Below are 18,065 nucleotides of genomic sequence, written 5' to 3'. Positions count from 1 at the left end.
TTATAGCTGCCCAAACAGGCTAGACTCACATCCAGACCTGCAGGTCACACAAGGCAGCTTAGCCAAACTCAAATCCCAAGCTACAACTCACTTCAATTCTTCATCGTACACAGCCAAATGGTCACTAATTGACCATTTAAACTTTCATTCACCAACACATGAACAAGATCCAAGTTTTTGTGTCCAAATCCTAGCTCAAATTCAAGGTTCACACAACACATGTCAATTAGGCATACTAATTCATTTCAAATTTATGTCTACACATCAACACTATTTTTAAGCCATTTTAAATCCATCAAAACCATCAACTACCACTCCCATATAGCTGGCCAAAATTCCATTCTCAATTTCACACATGATTTATCTCAATTTCTTAATTATTTGTTCAAATTCAAACAAAATTTTAAAAAATAAACAAGATTAAGTAATTAACATGCACTAACCTCTTTGATCTCTTTATTGGCTTGTATAAACCTTAGAATTTCTTCACTTTATGATAATCAAAACCTTGCTCTTGATGTGGGGGTTAATTTTTGTCAAAGGTGTTTAGGGTTTTGGGGTGAGATTTGGTGAGTTATGAAACTTTGGTGGAGCTTTCATGGAGGTTTGGGTGGAAGGGAGAAGGGAGGAAAGAAATCTAATTTTTTTTTTTCTTTCATTTCTGCCCATTTAACTCATTTTAAGTGAGTTATAGCCATGTGTCACCATGTGATTGGGTGGAGGCACACTAATGACATCATGTGATGTCATAATTTCTTATTTAATTCATTTTTTTTTCTTTTCTACTCAATTTCAATTTAATTTATAGCAATATTTATTCATATTTTATGTCATAATAATTATTTACTTAACTGGAAAAGTCGGCCAAAAATCATCTCTGAAGACGAAATGACCAAAATGCCCTTCGTTTGGCTTGTTGAGCCAAAATCGTCTGTATCGATTGAAAATTTTTTCTAAGCATTTTTTTAGCATTCTAATGCCATAGGAACCTCAATGACCCTTCTCTGGAGTCCCAAAAATTATTTTATGAATTTTCCCCCGGGTCTAGGGCTCCTAGTTGCGAGAACCGCAACTTCCTACTAGGTTACCCATCGCTAGGGCACTGGCTCATTTAACTTGGTTGTATATTATTTCTAAAATTTTTTCTAAATTTTTCTTATTAATATTTGAGCTAATTATGGTTCCTTACTTCAGTTTAAATATTTTCTTGGACGTTTTAACTGTCCGGACCAACACTGGTCACCAGAGCAGTAAAATGTACGGAGTTGCTACAGGGAGGGTGTTACATTTAGTACAATATTAATAGGGCAATTATTAAATAATTTATAATTTACATATAATAGAGAATGTCACGTGATGATATTATGAAAGAAAATGTCATATATTAATCATATGATAATATTATAAAAGAGAAAATCATATGCCAAACTCTTGATAATATCTATCACTTTATATATATATATATATTATTTAACTTGAAAAAAATTATTCTAATCATATTTAATTTTTATTGATTGAATTTTCAACTTATTTTTCAATTCAACCTTATTAATACCATTAACACTTTCAAATTTACACTGTAATATTATAATTATTGAACAACAATTTTTTTTTTTTTGGCTAAAGATGTAAATTCATTGAAAAAGTAAAATAGGAAATAAAGCTCAATTTGCTCTGGCGAGATTTAATTTAGTCTTTTTTAATTTTTGATTCAATTTAGCCTATAAATTTTGATTTAAGCTCAAATACCAAACTCCTCATTTGATTACACACTATTTTTTTAATATTTAATTATTTTTTATTTTTTAATATTAAAATTTTATTTTTATATTATATAAATTAATTAAACAAAAATATCAAAATACTATTTTTTATTATTCAATATTATTAATTAAATTGAAAATATAAAAAAAATTATTTTATATTTTCATATAATTTATTAAAATTAAAATTACTATAAATTAATTTTAATTATTTAAAATATGAAAATTATTTTTATTTCCATATTTTTTTTAATTAATATTAAAAAAGTAAAATATAAAAAAATTAACTAATTATAATTATTTAATTAACATTAAAAATAATTAATTGGGTAATTAATTTTAAAAAGTAATTAACTAAGTAGTTAGTTTTAATTACTTTCAACCTCTAAAGTAAAATTTATCACGTGGACAACAACCGTTGGATAAATTAATAATAATGACTCATGATAAAATACTTTCAACCTTTAAGTTTAAGTGATAAAACAAGCGCACCTTTTATGATTAATAACGGTAAAATTATAATATTTTAACAAAACCCATTATTAATATTTGATTTTAAATTAATAAAACCCATTAATAATTTTAAATAATAATTTATTTTGGCATTTATTTATTACTTATTCACTCCATTCATCCCTTTTAGAACAAGTCATATTTGAGGGTAATTTTTTTAACTATTCGGTAAATTTAAACCTGGTTTGGCAAATAATCTATTTTTCATTGAGTACACTCTCTGAAAAATATAAAATATATTAATAATTAAGAATTGAATAATCAAGAATGTAATTGACAAGTGATACAATAGAGAAAACAAATAATTAACAAGAAATAAATTAAATAAATAAATAAATAAAGCATGACCAACAAGAAGATATTAATGAAGCTAAACTTGGAATGGCCAGGGCCAGTTCTTCAACTCCTCTTCTTGAACTTTTCCACCGGCGGCTAAAGAACTACCACCTGCACAGCCACTTCCTTCCACAAAAGCATAGTACCTGAGCAAAAATGCCAGACTCAAAACAACCCACTCCAAGCAAAAGATCAACGCGCAAAGCCCACCAGCCAGCTTCAATATCACAGCTCCATCTTCTTCCCTAACATAAGATTTCAAGTACCCCAAGAAATCTCCGGTCTGCGTGAAGATCAGCACTGACACTGACCCTTGAAATATTGCAGCGAGTGAAGTAGCCACCATGTGAGCCGCATACCATCTGCTGGACCCAGATGTGGCGACGGAGCTGCCGGAGACGGCACCGACGATGGTGAGTATGTGGAGGAGGATGAGGAAGAAACCACAGAAAGATGGGAATAAACGCAGAGAGAGAGTGAGGAAGACGCAACTAGAGGCTGCACTCAGTAGAATGTAGTTGCAGATTATGAAGAACTTGTACATGCGTTGGTGAGATTGAACCACAGCAGAAGATTGGTTATGGCGGATAAAGACACCCATTTGGGAAATTCTTCCTTGTAATATTTAACAGGGAAATTTTTCAGGCGAGAGAGGATAAGATAAGAAGAAGAAGAAGAAGAAGAATTATTTTCTGTTTCTTGAAGGCAGATGAGAAGGGAATTGCTTAGTGTTAGGATTATATAGGGGTTCAATATGCCAACGGCTAGTTCTTTCAACATGTTGTGATGAGATCTGTAATATTGTAACGGCTAGTCCATCGGCTAGTTTTTTTTTTTTTTTTCCTTTAATTATAATTATAAGTTGCCAAAAGGTTCTTTAATCGAAACCCCAAAAATAATTGCATTTGTTGAGAGTCCATCATGATTATGATGGACAGATAATTTCACAAATGATTATGATGAAAATCCATCATGATTAATAAAGATATTTTATTTGGCAGAAAATAATTAAAATATAGAAAATTTTTTTTATAAAATATATTTTTTTAAAAATAATTTTATGAAAAATAATTTTAATATTGAATTGATAATATATATTATTTTTTTTATATTTTAATAAAATTATTAAAATTTAAAATATAAAAAATAAATTTTTTTTAATAAAAGTCATTTTCTTTTTAGTTTCAGGCTTTGTTTATTGTGAAGAAAATATTTTTCATATTTTCTATGAGTATTTAGAAAAATAAATAATAAAAAATATTTCTTCTTATTAAAAGAAAAATTAAGTTATTTTTATAGTTTAATAATTTTATTAAAATATAAATATTTAAATATAATTAATATAAACACATATCATTAATTTAATATTACAATCTAATAATAAAAATAATTTCTTAAATTTTCTTTTTAAAACACTGGAAAACTTATATAGCCTAAAAAAAGTAAAATTTACTTTTATATTTAAAAAAAAATATTTAAATAATCTCTAATTTTTTTTTCTTAGAAAAAGTATATTAATCTATTTACTACGTTGAAATTAAAAAAAAAATAGAAATCAATTTAAGCATAGATTTTTTAGCTTAATCTCGAAAGACTTTTTGTAATTGATTAATTTAAAAATGACAACAAAAACAACGAAAAAAATAATAATAATAAATCACCCCGTCAAGTACGACTCCTCCCGCGCAATTACTCTTCAGCGGATGTATTTCTTCAGCAACTTGAAAGCTAGCATAAATCAGAAGCCAAATTGCTTGAAACATTAGGAATAACACTAGTTGCCTGTCCTTATTTATAAAATTAAATAAAAAAATATAAAAAATATATATATATAAAAATAAAAAAAAATAAAAAAATAAAAAAAAAAACTACTTGTTGCTTGTCATCATCTAGACAGAATATACCACATAGCCAAAATTAGAAACCAATTCTGGCAAACTCAGTTGGACTTAAAACTAAAAAGATGACTCCATACAATAATTTTTTTTCGTAATCTTCACCACCATGGTAGTACCTACTGAACCTGTTTGAGATTAGCTAATGCTATTCCATAACGCAACGTCCGATACAAGTGCTTTGCAATAGCACAAATCCACCAACAAGCACAGAACAATCTTAAAAATTAGACATTTCAGCAAAAAGTAAGAATGCATTAGCAAATCATATAGCATTTATCAGTAAAGTCATCAAATTCAGCCAAAAAAACTACAGGAGGCATGCAATCTATTCAACAAATTTGCAGGGTAAAGATACATAGGCCATAAGCCTCCAAAATATTCTCATTGCTAACATTAATTTAGTTTCGAGCACTGATACCATGGTAATTAGATCTCCCCAAGATAAATCTGTTTATCACTACTGCAAGATCCGACAATAGGCTCAGTAGGGTGGAAGACACACTCGTTGACAGACCCAGTGTGGCCAGGAAGCTTATATAATATGCGTCGAGAAGTTGTATCCCATATGTAGACCATCCGATCTGAACTACCAGCGGTAACCTTGCTTCCATCAGGTGACCAGCTACATTTCAACAAGTTCTTTTCAAAGTTGTGTTGGTGCCCTTCCAGTACCTTAACACAACGATTCTGTGGCGCATAGGGCCGCATATCCCAAATGCAGAGCTTGCAATCCATACCATTAGTAAGAAGATATGAGCCATCAGGACTCAATTGCATGCCAGTTATCATATCTTGATGGCCTTCGAGTTTCGTGTTTACTTCACCTTTGCGCAGGTCCCAAACCTTAACATCATTGTCTATACCACCTGTGAAGATCTTATCTGATGCATCAGAAAAACTGACTGCTGTGATTTGGTATTTATCTGGAAATGTTTGGATGGCACCCCTCTGTCGCATATCCCAAAGTTTTGCAGTTCCATCATCAGATCCACTTACAATGAGTGGAGGCCCTCTCCTTGACGAACAACATGAATTTACAAAAGATGAATGCTCTGCCATTTTCTTAATCTGTTTCCCTGTCTCAATATCCCATGCCCTGACTGTTTTATCAGGACTAGCCGATATTATCTGGTATCCATCAGTAGTCCAGTGTAGATCCAGTACTGCATTTTTGTGCCCTTTCAAAACCATGAAATTTTTGCACTCCCCATGGACATACCATAGAAAGATTTCTTTGTCATGTGATCCAGATGCAATGACACTTCCAGCTGGATTGAACTTCATTGTATATACGGCACTCTGATGACCAGTGAGTAACATTATGGGCGATTCCAAGCTCGATGTCCGTTGCTTTCCATTTGGCCCAGGTCCTTGAGGCCCAGTATAAGGAACAGCAGACCATTCCATTGGCCTTGGACCAGAAACAGACAAAGGATTATCACCCTCTCTAGGAATAACTTGCATCTTGACGTCTGCTATTTAAAAGAGTTCCTATTATTCGTTTTCAGCACTTTCCTGAATTAAAACCAACGTCAAAGAATTAAGCAAGCAAAATAAAATGAACGAGATGAAATATAACGAATTTTTTATTAAGCTACAAACTAGGTAAGCCTAAAATCTAGGATTTGTGGCAATGCCAAGATATACAAATATTCCAAACTTCAAATCTCAACCCTGTCTAATCCTGCCTCCACTACTTTTCCTTCACTTGATTACCAAAATATTAATTAAGGTTAAAGGAGTTAACATAGAAGTAGAACGCCGAATTATACCAATTCCAAGCGAATAAATCTCATAGTGAAGTTAAATTTTCTGAAAGATGAGGTGACCAAGGCCCTAATGCATACCACATCCCATGCATACCGTTGATAGAGCTAAACGGAGAAACTGAAATTGGACAATGTAGACGAATCCCACGAGAAGTAAAGACACCAGGATCCACATGAAAATCAATTCTAAGACCCTATAAGAAGCTACATCTTTACTGAATATTAATCATTTCAAAATGACTATAGAAACATATTAAACAAGATCTGAATGTCAATTCTATAGAACACCGAAGTAAATAAACCCACAAGCAACAAAAGCTCAAAACTCATAGCACTCATTTCAACATTGAGAACTAACAGTTGCTTTATATTCCAACAAGATTAAATGAGACAAAATTGGGCTACGCATTAATAACGACTAAAGAAAACATTATTTAACGTTTTTATCTTGAATCATATAATCCTCTTAATAATGGTGTTCACTGGGGAAAAAAAAGGCCAAAATTGATGCAATTGCTATCTTCGAGATCAAAAAGGAAAGAATTTTTCAAATCTTTAAGTATTAACCGAATTCTTACCCTGGAAAACAATAGAAGCTAAATAAAATCCCAAATAAGAGTTCCGTGCACTGTTATTAGGGAGATTTCTCTCTGGTAAACCCTAAAAGAGAGATAGGTTACCTGTTTTGTAGATGTCTGGTAAACCCTAGAGGTTTCTTCCCCGCTACTGATTGGATTGATCGAGTGGAGGGGTCAAATTGTCGTGTGTACTTTACGTTGCCGTTTTGGTCAATGACATTCCTTGCTTTGTGGACAGTTGACTTTGAATCCGAGATTCCAACCCAACCCAAGTAGGCCTGCTGGGACGTAATATGAATTGAAAACACTCACTAACAGTTAGAGCTGTGCGTGGTACTTGAGTAACCGAATAGAACTGTAATCAAATCAATAGAAATCATATAAAATTAAAGTTTTTTATACTTTAACTCAATTTTGATTCTTCACAAAATAACGAATCAGAATTGTATTAAAATCGAATCAAAATTAAATTTATACATATATATTTTTTTAGATGTATTATATATATATATATATATACTAAATACAACTTAATAGTATATTTAATTTTTTTATATTTTTTTAATAATTTTAGTGATAAATATATTAAATTATTATATAATTCTTAATTATAAATATATTATTATATTATATATTTTTTATTTTTTAATTATATTTATATATTATAGTTAAAAATAACATAATTAATAAATAGTTAAAATATATATTATATGATATACTTATATTATTATATTATATCATATATTTAACCCTAAATTATATATATACCTTATGGTTAAATATTATATAATTTACAAATAGCTAAAAGATATATTTTATGATATATCTTATACATATGTTTTTCTATATTTTTTAGATGTATTATATATATATATATATAACTAAATACAACTTAACAGTATATTTTATTTCTCTATATTTTTTTAATAATTTTAGTTATAAATATATTAAATTATCTTATAATTCTTAATTATAAATATATTATTATATTATATATTTTTTAATTTTTATTTATATTTGTGTCTTACAGTTAAAAATAACATAATTAATAAATAGTTAAAATATATATTGTATGATAATTATTATATTATATAATATATTTAATCCTAAATTATATATGCACCTTATCGTTAAAAATTATATAATTTAGAAATAGCTAAAAAATATATTTTGTGATATATTATATATTAATAACACAATTCAAATTTTAAATACTAATTTAAGTATGACTTTTAAAAAATTAATTAAATAAAATTATTTTAAGAATTAAGAATTGAACCAAAATCATACCGAACTGAACGAGAATCGAGAATGGTACCGAATTGGAACCGAAAAATGAAAAACTGAATTAAAACGGTACCGAAATTTTAGTCCGATTTCGATTCCTAGACAAATTCTGAACCAAATCGGAACCGCACACCTCTACTTATAGTCCTAGTTATTAAACTCAGATTGAAACTTAATCTAGCTGAAAGGCCTAGTTCAATCAATGAATTATTAAAAAATTAATTAAATATGTATTAATTAGATATTACACTTATTGAAATAATTAAATAAGTTTAATCAACTAAATTTTATTTTTAGAATCAATATTTCAACTTTTATCGAGCTATATTTATATATATCTTAATAATAGTTTAAATTTTATATGAAAATATTGAGAATATTTAAATTTTAAATATTTTATTCTCAAAATTTATAATTAGTATACAAAATAAATATAATTTTATAAATGAATAACTACTTTTTTAATATTTATCAAATATTAATTATATATTAAAAAAAAAACATATTATTTTATAAAGTTTCTTATATTACTATAAATAAAAAGATAATAGGTAAATAATATCTTATTCATTGATTAAATACAAAGATAATTTTTTTAAATATTAAAATATTAATATCACTTATATTTTTAAAAATTTTCAATTTAAAAATTTTTAAATTAATCATGTCACTATTTTAACCACCAGGTCATCAGAGTTTTTCGAGTCACCTTCTTATCCAACTCAATGAGAGAAGTGGCTTGATGTTATGCTCGGGTCACCAGTTCACCAAGTAACTCCATCGAGTCGGTTCAAATTTTACAACAATACTTATAGATGAAAAGAAATTTTAATTTCACAATAATAATTAATATGCAATTATAATTAAAAAATGTATTTTTAATATTTAATATATATCAATATTTTTTAGAAATTATGTCTTACGTTAAAATAAATATATTATTTGATGTGCATTTATAGCTTATTTTAGGGTCAATTATGCTTATGCTTTATTCAGTTTTATCATAGTGAATGTCTCTCTTGTTTTCCACTTATTTTGATGCATTATAGGTGAAGACTGAAATTAAAAGTTATGGAGTTTGGAGTTTCATTGATTAAACCTTCAAAAAGAGCATAAAAAGAACAACTTAAATCTTTAAGCAATGTTTTGGCATATTACCACATGCTCAAGGCATGTGAGAGCTGGATATGACATACCCTAAGCATTTACTCTTATGTCTTCAGAGAAATTTTGAAGCATTTTAAAGAATTGTGTTTGGTTGAATGTTGCATGCCTTGTGCATGTGACAAAGCAAAATAACATGCCCAGGGTAATGAAACAACATGGGCATGCGATATGACATGCTCAGGGTATGTGAGTTGTGAGAAAAAGGCTCAAATTCATGAAATACAAGGATTTTTGTGGGATTCTTTTTCCCAATTAGTCTAGGTCCTCTAGCACACCAAAAACATGGTGAATGTAACACTCTCCCTGTAGCAACTCCGTACATTCTACTGTTCTGGTGACCAGTGTCAGTCTGGACAGCTAGAACGTCCGGAAAAATATTTAAACTAAAGTGAGAAACCATAATTAACTCAAATATTAATAAGAAAAAATTTAGGAAAAATTTTAGAAATAAAATACAACCAAGTTAAATGAGCCGATGCCCTAGCGATAGGTAACCTAGTGGGAAGTTGCGGTTCTCGCAACTAGGAGCCCTAGACCCGAGAGAAAATTCATAAAATAATTTTTGGGACTCCAGAGAAGGTTCATTGAGGTTCCTATGGCATAGAATGCCAAGAAAATGCTTAGAAAAATTTTTCAATCGGTACAGACAATTTTAGTCTGTTAAGCCAAACGGAGGGCATTTTAGTCATTTCGCCTTCAGAGGTGATTTTTGGCCGACTTGTCCAGTTAATAATTATTATGACACAAAATGTGAATAAATATTGCTAAAAATTGAATTGAAATTTGATAGAAAAGAAAAGAAAGAAAAAGAAGTTAAATTGAGAATTATGATGTCATGCTTATGTAATTAAGAATTTCCACCCAATCACCACTTAACAAAATGACTTAAGAGATAAAAGGAACACAAAATAAGATAAAAACAAAGAAGAAAAATTCCAGCAGCCATTTCTTTCCAAACCAGCAGAAATATTAGAGAAAGAGAAAGATAAGAGAAACTCCATGGAAGCTTAGGAAAGCTTGAAATCACCCACTAAATTACCTTGAAACTCAACTTTGTCTTCACAAAAAATTGTTCATACATCTTGGGCAAGCTAAAGACAGCAAAAGGAAATAGAAAGGAGGAGCTTTGATAAGCTTGGAATTTACTTCATTAAAGGTTAGTGACTAAACTCACTCATTCTCTTTTGATTCATGTTAAAGGAGTGGAGTGGAATGTAAATTTGCATGAAAATTAAAAATATACCATGTGTAAGCTTTTCTTAAAATTCCAGTAGCCTTGGGCTTGGTAGGGTTTTGAAGATTTTCTTGAATTAAAATGGTACCCTAGCTGCCCTTAACATTAACCTATTATTTAGGATGGTGAAAAGTAAGTGAATGCATAATTTGAGATGGAATAGGTTAGGGTTTGGGTATGAAATTGAGACTTTGATCATACAATAATGAAAGTAAGTTTTAATGGTCAATTAGTGACCATTTGCTTATGTGTGAATGAGAAATGAAGTGGTTTGTGTAGTGGGAATTGAAGTTAGTGTTGCTGCCTTGGCTGACCTACAGGATTGACCATGAGTCCAGCAGGTTTGGGCAGCAATAACTGGAGTTGTAGAGGTTCAATTGGTGCAAGGCCAATTGAACATGAAACTAGACACATAATGGCATAACTTTGATGGAGAAACCATGCCCAGAAAATCAAACCAAGTTGACCTAAAGATTGCCATAATCCGAGTGACCTGCATTCTGCCTGGGCAAAATGACCAAATAAACAGTGTTTATTCATTTGGTCATAAATCAGTGTAGAAAGGTGCAATTGACCTAAAATTCTACCAAAAAATAGCTGAGACATGGACCTACAACTTTCATGAAGAAATCTAACCCAAATTTTGACCATAACATGTTCAAAAGGTGACCTACAGTTACTACACAAAATACCATAGATTTGGTTAGTCCAAAAAATCTGAGAAGTTGACAATTCGGCCAGTCATGATAATTAGGCTATAACTTGAGCTACAAAACTCCAAATTGAGTGATTAAAAAAAAGAAATGTAACTAGACACAATAAGGAACAACTTTCATGTTGACAACTTTGCCAAATTCCCACTGCAAAGATGACTAATGGAATAGTAAATATAAGGCTTGAAATCTAAAAATTTTGAACAACTAACATTAAGCTTAGAAATGGTATTGGCAACCAATACCAACAATTTTAGAATGCAAAATGTGGTATGTTGGGAGTATTAAAACCAATGTACCTATTGTCTATGTAAAAGTCAACATTTTTGTTGACTAATGAAATGAATAGTAATACCTAAACTTAAATTTCAAGAATTGTATAAATTATGAGTGTAACATGCCCTAGTACACCTAGCAAGATTGATTTGGATAGGTTGGCATGCCAATAGGGTTCTGTTAGCAGTACTGCATATGGCTTCATGCCATTTTGTGTTTTATGGCCTCACGTGCCATTCTATGATAAAATAGCCTTTGGCTATGTTGATTGAGTTATTATACTTGGGTTTTATCCTTGATAATTATTACAGCTTATTAGCTGTTCTGTTGCACACTGGGAGACACAATGTGACCGATGGTATGATGGTCCGAGGTACTTAGTACCCAATGCCAGTTTACCCATTTATCCAGTCCAATCGACTAGTATGGGTTACTCGGGCAATGATAATGAATCTTATCAAATTTTAATCGAATAATACTGCAATAAATGTCAGATATTAAGTCTACCAAAGATGTAAACATACATTCTGCATATTCACTTTATTTTAGTTATTTTATTTTATATTGCCACCACTAAGCAGAATTACTTAGCGCGTTGCTTTTGCCACACGCAGGTACTGGAGACATAGCTGGGGAGTCCAGCAGACCTCATACCGGGTGAACTTTCAGATCTGCACACAGAGTCCAGAGTCACCTCACATTTGCAATGCATTGGTAGGACATTAGGCTACTTTTGGTCTTTTGTATTTTATAAACTTTTGTAATGTATATTATAAACTCATGTAATTATGCTTTTGATGTAATTATTTATGAACCATGTTCAGTAATAAATTTGAGTATTTCTTATTGAATTGAGTATGATATGAAATGAATTGAAATTTGAGATATTGAAGTCATTTGAGAAATTGTTGAAAAGATGTTGGCGGTTGACTGAGATTGATAATATGATTATATTGGAAGTGTTTTTAACAGATTCAGAAGAACTGTTTTTCCAATTTACAGTCGGCACTCTGCCGGATTTTCTATAAAATTTGCGAAAAATTAAAATTAATCAAAAATTGTAAATAAATAAATTAAAAATGGTAAATTGTAATGGAGATATGAATTAGTGCTCCGACACACTGTGTAGCATATCTTACTCGGCTACACTGTAGACGGATAAGGGGTGTCACAGTGAATATAAAGAGATTTACACCAAAATAAAAAGGAAGTCTTTCTTTTCACAAAAATCATAACATCCAAAAAGATTAAAGCCCAAGAACAAGCAAGATCTTTGAAGATTATAGCAGCCATTGGAGAACTCTAGCCTAAACATTCTTCTACCTTTCTTTATTTTTAGTGTTGGATTAATTCAACGTTTTGCTTTGTTCTTTCAATGACTTTAATTTGAGCTTTATTGTAAACATGTTGGGCGAGGTTTTTTTTCTTCTAAGGTTAGGAATGTAGCTCTTCAGCTTCAATTATGGTTATGATTTAATTTTACTTAATTAAATTAATGGATTGATGTTTGCTTTTGATTCAATTCTAATGTGCTTAATGCTTGTGTTAAGACTGTACAACATAATCGAAAAACTGATGAACCTGTGAAAACCGAAAGTAATGGGCTTTATTGTTTTTTATCTGGCTGTGGGTCGAAGATGGAAGGAAAACCGATTATTCAATTTTGGCTCGAGTTTATCACTATGAGATTTCAATTTAACCTCGAACTGACAATAAGACAATATAAAGCATAGTTTTAATACTGTGCCGTTTTTAGCCTTGGCTATAAATTTATTCTCTTCCAACATGAGCCCTATTTTGTTGATGGTTCGTTCTAGATTCATTCCTCATCTCTCTTAACTTTTTTCTTTTTCCTCCTTTACTTCTTCTATGCTAAGAGTTGAGAGAGAGTCACATGACAAAATTACTTTCATCTCTCACCACCTTCCTCTTCCTATTTATCACTTCTCATGGAATCTTAATGTTGTTTTGTGTTTTCTTAAGATAAGAATCAGTATATTGAGGTTGGGATTTGTGGCTTCTAAGATTTATGGCTCTTTAAAGGTGTTTTTGAGTTTTATTTGGATAGATAACTAATTTTATGCTTTGGTGGAAAGACACTGAAATTAGATATACTATCATCGATGGTTTTTGTGAATTTGTTTTAAATTTTTTATTTCTTGTGTCACAGTAGATTTGAATATACAAAACAAAAAAGTTGTCCCATTTTTTCATTTAAATTCTTTTTTCATCGGTCTAAAATTTATGGCTCTCCAAATGGTTTTTTGAGTTTTATTAGGATGGGGTAAGTGATTTTATGTTTTGATAGAAAAATTTTTTAAGTTAAATTTGCTAATTGTTGATAGGTTGTTGTGAATTTGTGTTAGATTTGTTTTTATTTCCTTGTTTCACAATTGCTTTGAATTAGAAAAATAGAAAATTTGTCTCATTTTGACATTTAGATTTTCTTTTCATCAGTTTTAAACCAATCCCGATGAAGAAACATCCAAACCAATTAACATGGTTCATCTTTTTTAGCAATGGTTTTGGTTTCCCATTTCTTAAAACCAATCAATTCGGTTTGATTTAGCAAGAGACCCTCAACCCATTTGAATTGACCCATGTACAACCCTAGATTGCATTATATTTGAATCCCATAATTGCACAATTTTAGATATTGAATGAAATATTAAAAGATGAAGTTTAATATTAGATCTCTAGAATATAAACTTAGGGGTATTTAACTTTAGAGATAGGATTAATTCTTTTAAGTAAAAACTGAATATCAAAGAGTTTAATGGGTTAGCTTGATGCTATATGTTAATTCTAATACAACTTATATGCCTTGAAAGAGAATATTAGATACTCAACTTAACTCAACTAAGCCTTTATCCTAAAAATTTAGGGTCGACTATATGGATTTGTTTTCTCCACTCTAAATGATTTTAGGTTAAATCCTCATAAATGTGTAATACTTCTAGGTCATGTTGTACTACTCTCCTCCAAGTAAATTTAGGTCTACCTATTTTTTTCTTTCTATCCTCTAGCCTAATGTTCTCTACTTGTCTAACTGGAGCCTCCAAATGTCTACGTTTCACATGACCAAACCACCTCAATCTCCCTTATCTCAACTTATCCTTAATTAGCACCACTCCTACCTTTTCTCTAATACTCTCATTACGGACTTTATCTAGTCGAGTATGGCCACTTATCCACCTTAACATTCTCATCTCTGTAACTCTTATCTTAGACGCAAATGATTCCTTCAGTGACCAACACTCACTACTATATAACATAGCCGGTCGTATGGCTATACAGTAAAATTTTCCTTTCAACTTATTAGGAATCTTGCGATCACATAAAACTCCAGTGGCACGTCTCCACTTCAACTATCCGGCTTTAATCCACCTTCAACATTAGATAATTTATGATAATTCACCTTCAAAAGCAATATCATCCATGATTAAGTGAGTTGAGTGTTTTTGGTTATAGTGAGTTGATATAGTCAAACCAAGAGTCTTTTTATCTATTGGTTGGTTGATTTATTATGTTTAATTGATTAGGTTAATTAATAATTAGATTTAAATTTAGTCCTACAATGTAGCATATATTTTATCATGTACATAATCTTAATTATTAAAATTCATCACTCAACGTGATTTTCATGGGAATAATAATCACTTATTATTTAATGAACAATCCGTGTACTTATTATTATTATTATTATTATTATTATTATTATTATTATTATTATTATTATTATTATTATTATTAATTTAAAAATAATACATTGAAAATTACATCATAATTTTGAAAAATATTGTTAAATTTTTTCAGGGGTTTAAATGGCAATATTCTGAAATTATCCCTAAAAAAAAAGTAATATATTAAAAAAATAGAATGACAATGATATATTTTATTACTTACATGGCAACATCATTATATAGGTGGTTTTTTTTTTTCAAAAACAAAAAAGGACCAGAGGAAACGTGGGATTGACAGTTTTGTTCTGGGACCAAAATGCCCTTCAAATTTGGGCTAAGAGTATGAAGCCAATGGGCTCACAAATGGATATGCGGGGACAAAGCGTTAACGCCAAAACCCCGAAGCCTAAAACCCTCGACTAAGTAAGCTCACCTTCCTGCTGTTAATCTCTGAGGGAAGTTTGTTGAATCAAAAGAGCAAATGGCAGTGAAGATACGATTGGAGAGATGCGGATGCAGGAACAGACCATTTTACAGGATCGTTGCTGCTGATAGCAAATCACCTAGAGATGGCAAGATTCTTCAAGTCATTGGTTTCTATAATCCCTTGGCTGGTATACTCTTTTGTTTTTTTTTTTCATTCATTATCCTTCGTTTGGTTTCCAAGAACATGTGAGAAAAGCAAAATGAAAGTAGAAATTATGAGCTTTTCAGGTTAATGGGGTTCACTTCATTCTTAATCGGGATAGTGATCTTGAAACTTTCTTCCTTTTAGGTTTTATTTGATAAGGAGTGATTTTATGCCCGGTATGAAGCAAAATTTAGAATTTTAATTTAATTGTTTCTTTCTGACCGTAGAGAAGAGTTGCATCCTATTATTAAGATTTATATGATAGTTTGACTTTGCTAAGGTTGGATGTTTCAGTTTTATAGAATCAACAGTCAAGAACCTAAATTCCCATCTCAAACCCCCTGTTTGGATTTTGTAAGAATTCAATTCAATTCAATTGATATCTTTTTGGTCAATAATTCTCATGTTTGGAACTAAAAAATTCAATTCTTTTTAACTTTGTAAAGATTATTTTAAAATAAATAGAAATCAAGCATGATTGTGGAGAATTCAATTGAATTCTTTTCCTGTGAATGATTTATTCCAAAGGAAGCCATTAAGGGGAAGAAATGGTAAAATTAAAAATGTTCTATTTGGCCCGAGGGCTTAATCTGTTGATTATCATTTTTCTTCCCCATTTTTAACAGGTAAAGAGGACAATAAGAAAGTGGGCCTCAAATTCGACAGAGTGAAGTAAGCCATTTTTAACTTTTTAGTTTTCTTCTCAATTCAATTGGTTTACTTGCTGATTATAATTCATAACAAGAAAAGGTTTTTACACCTCTTCAGTGTAGATATTGGAATTTAAGTGAAGTGCTTTTCACTATTTTTCTATTTTTTGGACTATTCTTAAGTATTTTTGTGTAGATGCCTCTCACTGTTTCCCTTCTCCATTTGCTTTGCACCCATGTTGTGGATTTGTCACAAAGGATAAAGTTGATAGCTTAGTGGCAATCTCGTGTATTCTAGTTTTAAATTATAAGTTCTCTAGTGTTTCTTGAGCCTTATGAATTTTAATCTTTTTGGCATACTCTCATCCACCTAGGGTATATATGCTTGTGTCATTATTCTTTACAAATGGATTCATTTGATACATTCCTAGGTAATAATAGGTTCACAAATTTGACTTTGCTAGTTATGGAGGTCCCTTAACTTGTCATTTATCCTGATATGTTTGAAATGAGGCTGAGAAAGCTTGATAATGCTAATCGAGAGTTTAAATCAGTTTCTGAGACTAATATTTCAAACCTGGACAGTATAGTCATAGCAATCTTGTCTCTCGTTAGTAATCAAGTTTTAAATCATCATATTTTGAGGATGGCTTGTAATTAACTTAAATGTTCTCAGATCAGAGATGCAGATTTTTTTTTTCTTCTTGGTGTCATTGATCTGAGTTTGATTGGATTTAGCTTAAATTTTCTAATACCATCTTTTATGAGTAATATCATCCTTTGTGGTATCTTTACCTAAATTCTTTTGATTTACTTTTGCTGACATGTACACTTGAGCAGCTAAAATGGAATTTGAATTGTTTACCACTGTTAGCTCAGCTAGAAATTTGAGTAAACTAGTTACAAATTTTAAATTAAAGAAGCAAGAAACTGACAAATCCATTTTTACTTTGTGCAAAGCTTTTTGATGGCTGCCAATAGACTGATTAATCCAATGAACACAGTATGTATGATTACTTATATTCTTGTTTCGTTATTATTTTCTTTCTTCTCTGCACTGCAGGTATTGGCTATCAGTTGGTGCCCAGCCTTCAGACCCTGTACGAAACATTCTTTTCAATGCAGGGTTACTATCCCCACCACCAATGGTGGTAATGGGAAACAAAAGTGGACCACATAAAACATGCCCTGTTGATCTAACAACTGGTGATATGTCGAATCCAGAGAAATCCATCACCCTGTAAAACATTTCTGCAGTAGTCTTGGTTTTCCTCTTTTGAGGGCATTTTGTCTTAATGTTTGGATTGTTGGAGTTGGGGTTGATTACCAGAAGAATGAATATTTTGAGCTGAGCTCCTGTAAGCATAGTCAATAGCTCACTAAGTTGGTTAGTTGAATATTTTGAAAGAACTATTAAGAGTTATCTTGCTTTTGTTTGTGCACATATTTCTTGATACCCATGATTCCAACTTCTTGATATCATGTCTGTTTTCCTTTTTATTGCCCACATTTTGACATGCATCATGTATTATTCTCTTTACGTACCAGTTTTACTTGCAGCCAACAA

The 18,065-nt window shown here is 30.6% G+C and overlaps 3 protein-coding genes across 7 annotated transcripts; 1 reads left to right on the top strand and 2 right to left on the bottom strand.

Annotated features, from left to right (window-relative positions):
• Window positions 1–2,497: 2,497 nt before the first annotated feature.
• Window positions 2,498–3,314, bottom strand: LOC110660534 (uncharacterized). Its single transcript, XM_021818877.2, has one exon. It carries the CDS (start codon window positions 3,211–3,213, stop codon window positions 2,647–2,649), a length of 567 nt encoding a protein of 188 aa, XP_021674569.2. The 5' UTR covers window positions 3,214–3,314; the 3' UTR covers window positions 2,498–2,646.
• A 1,427-nt stretch (window positions 3,315–4,741) lies between these two features.
• On the bottom strand, window positions 4,742–7,085 carry LOC110660532 (uncharacterized). 5 transcript variants are annotated; one of them, XM_058153868.1, is made up of 2 exons: window positions 6,960–7,085; window positions 4,742–6,025 (listed from the first exon to the last, which is right to left on the bottom strand). In XM_058153868.1, the coding sequence occupies exon 2, from the start codon at window positions 5,972–5,974 to the stop codon at window positions 4,937–4,939; it is 1,038 nt and encodes a 345-aa protein (XP_058009851.1). In that variant the 5' UTR covers window positions 5,975–6,025; window positions 6,960–7,085; the 3' UTR covers window positions 4,742–4,936. The 5 variants fall into 5 exon arrangements, with proteins under 5 accessions (XP_058009851.1, XP_058009854.1, XP_058009853.1 ...); XM_058153871.1 differs by having other exon boundaries at window positions 4,742–5,982; window positions 6,960–7,028; XM_058153870.1 differs by having other exon boundaries at window positions 4,742–6,001; window positions 6,960–7,012.
• Window positions 7,086–15,574: 8,489 nt separating this feature from the next.
• On the top strand, window positions 15,575–17,940 carry LOC110660531 (30S ribosomal protein S16-2, chloroplastic/mitochondrial). Its single transcript, XM_021818876.2, has 3 exons — window positions 15,575–15,831; window positions 16,475–16,520; window positions 17,562–17,940. Exons 1-3 carry the CDS (start codon window positions 15,699–15,701, stop codon window positions 17,740–17,742), a joined length of 360 nt encoding a protein of 119 aa, XP_021674568.1. The 5' UTR covers window positions 15,575–15,698; the 3' UTR covers window positions 17,743–17,940.
• The last annotated feature ends 125 nt before the right edge of the window (window positions 17,941–18,065 follow it).

The sequence above is a fragment of the Hevea brasiliensis genome, chromosome 9, assembly GCF_030052815.1.
Source record: "Hevea brasiliensis isolate MT/VB/25A 57/8 chromosome 9, ASM3005281v1, whole genome shotgun sequence".
NCBI classification, from domain to species: Eukaryota; Viridiplantae; Streptophyta; class Magnoliopsida; order Malpighiales; family Euphorbiaceae; genus Hevea; species Hevea brasiliensis.
This window is presented reverse-complemented; position numbering and strand designations above follow the sequence as displayed.

What these genes read in the sequence shown, in the direction of transcription:
- LOC110660534 (XM_021818877.2), bottom strand. Translation starts at nt 3,213, where the DNA reads ATGGGTGTCTTTATCCGCCATAACCAATCTTCTGCTGTGGTTCAATCT.
- LOC110660532 (XM_058153868.1), bottom strand. Translation starts at nt 5,974, where the DNA reads ATGCAAGTTATTCCTAGAGAGGGTGATAATCCTTTGTCTGTTTCTGGT.
- LOC110660531 (XM_021818876.2), top strand. Translation starts at nt 15,699, where the DNA reads ATGGCAGTGAAGATACGATTGGAGAGATGCGGATGCAGGAACAGACCA. An exon ending in TTTCTATAATCCCTTGGCTG is followed by an intron (nt 15,832 to 16,474) that starts GTATACTCTTTT and finishes CATTTTTAACAG; the next exon opens with GTAAAGAGGACAATAAGAAA. An exon ending in CTCAAATTCGACAGAGTGAA is followed by an intron (nt 16,521 to 17,561) that starts GTAAGCCATTTT and finishes TCTGCACTGCAG; the next exon opens with GTATTGGCTATCAGTTGGTG.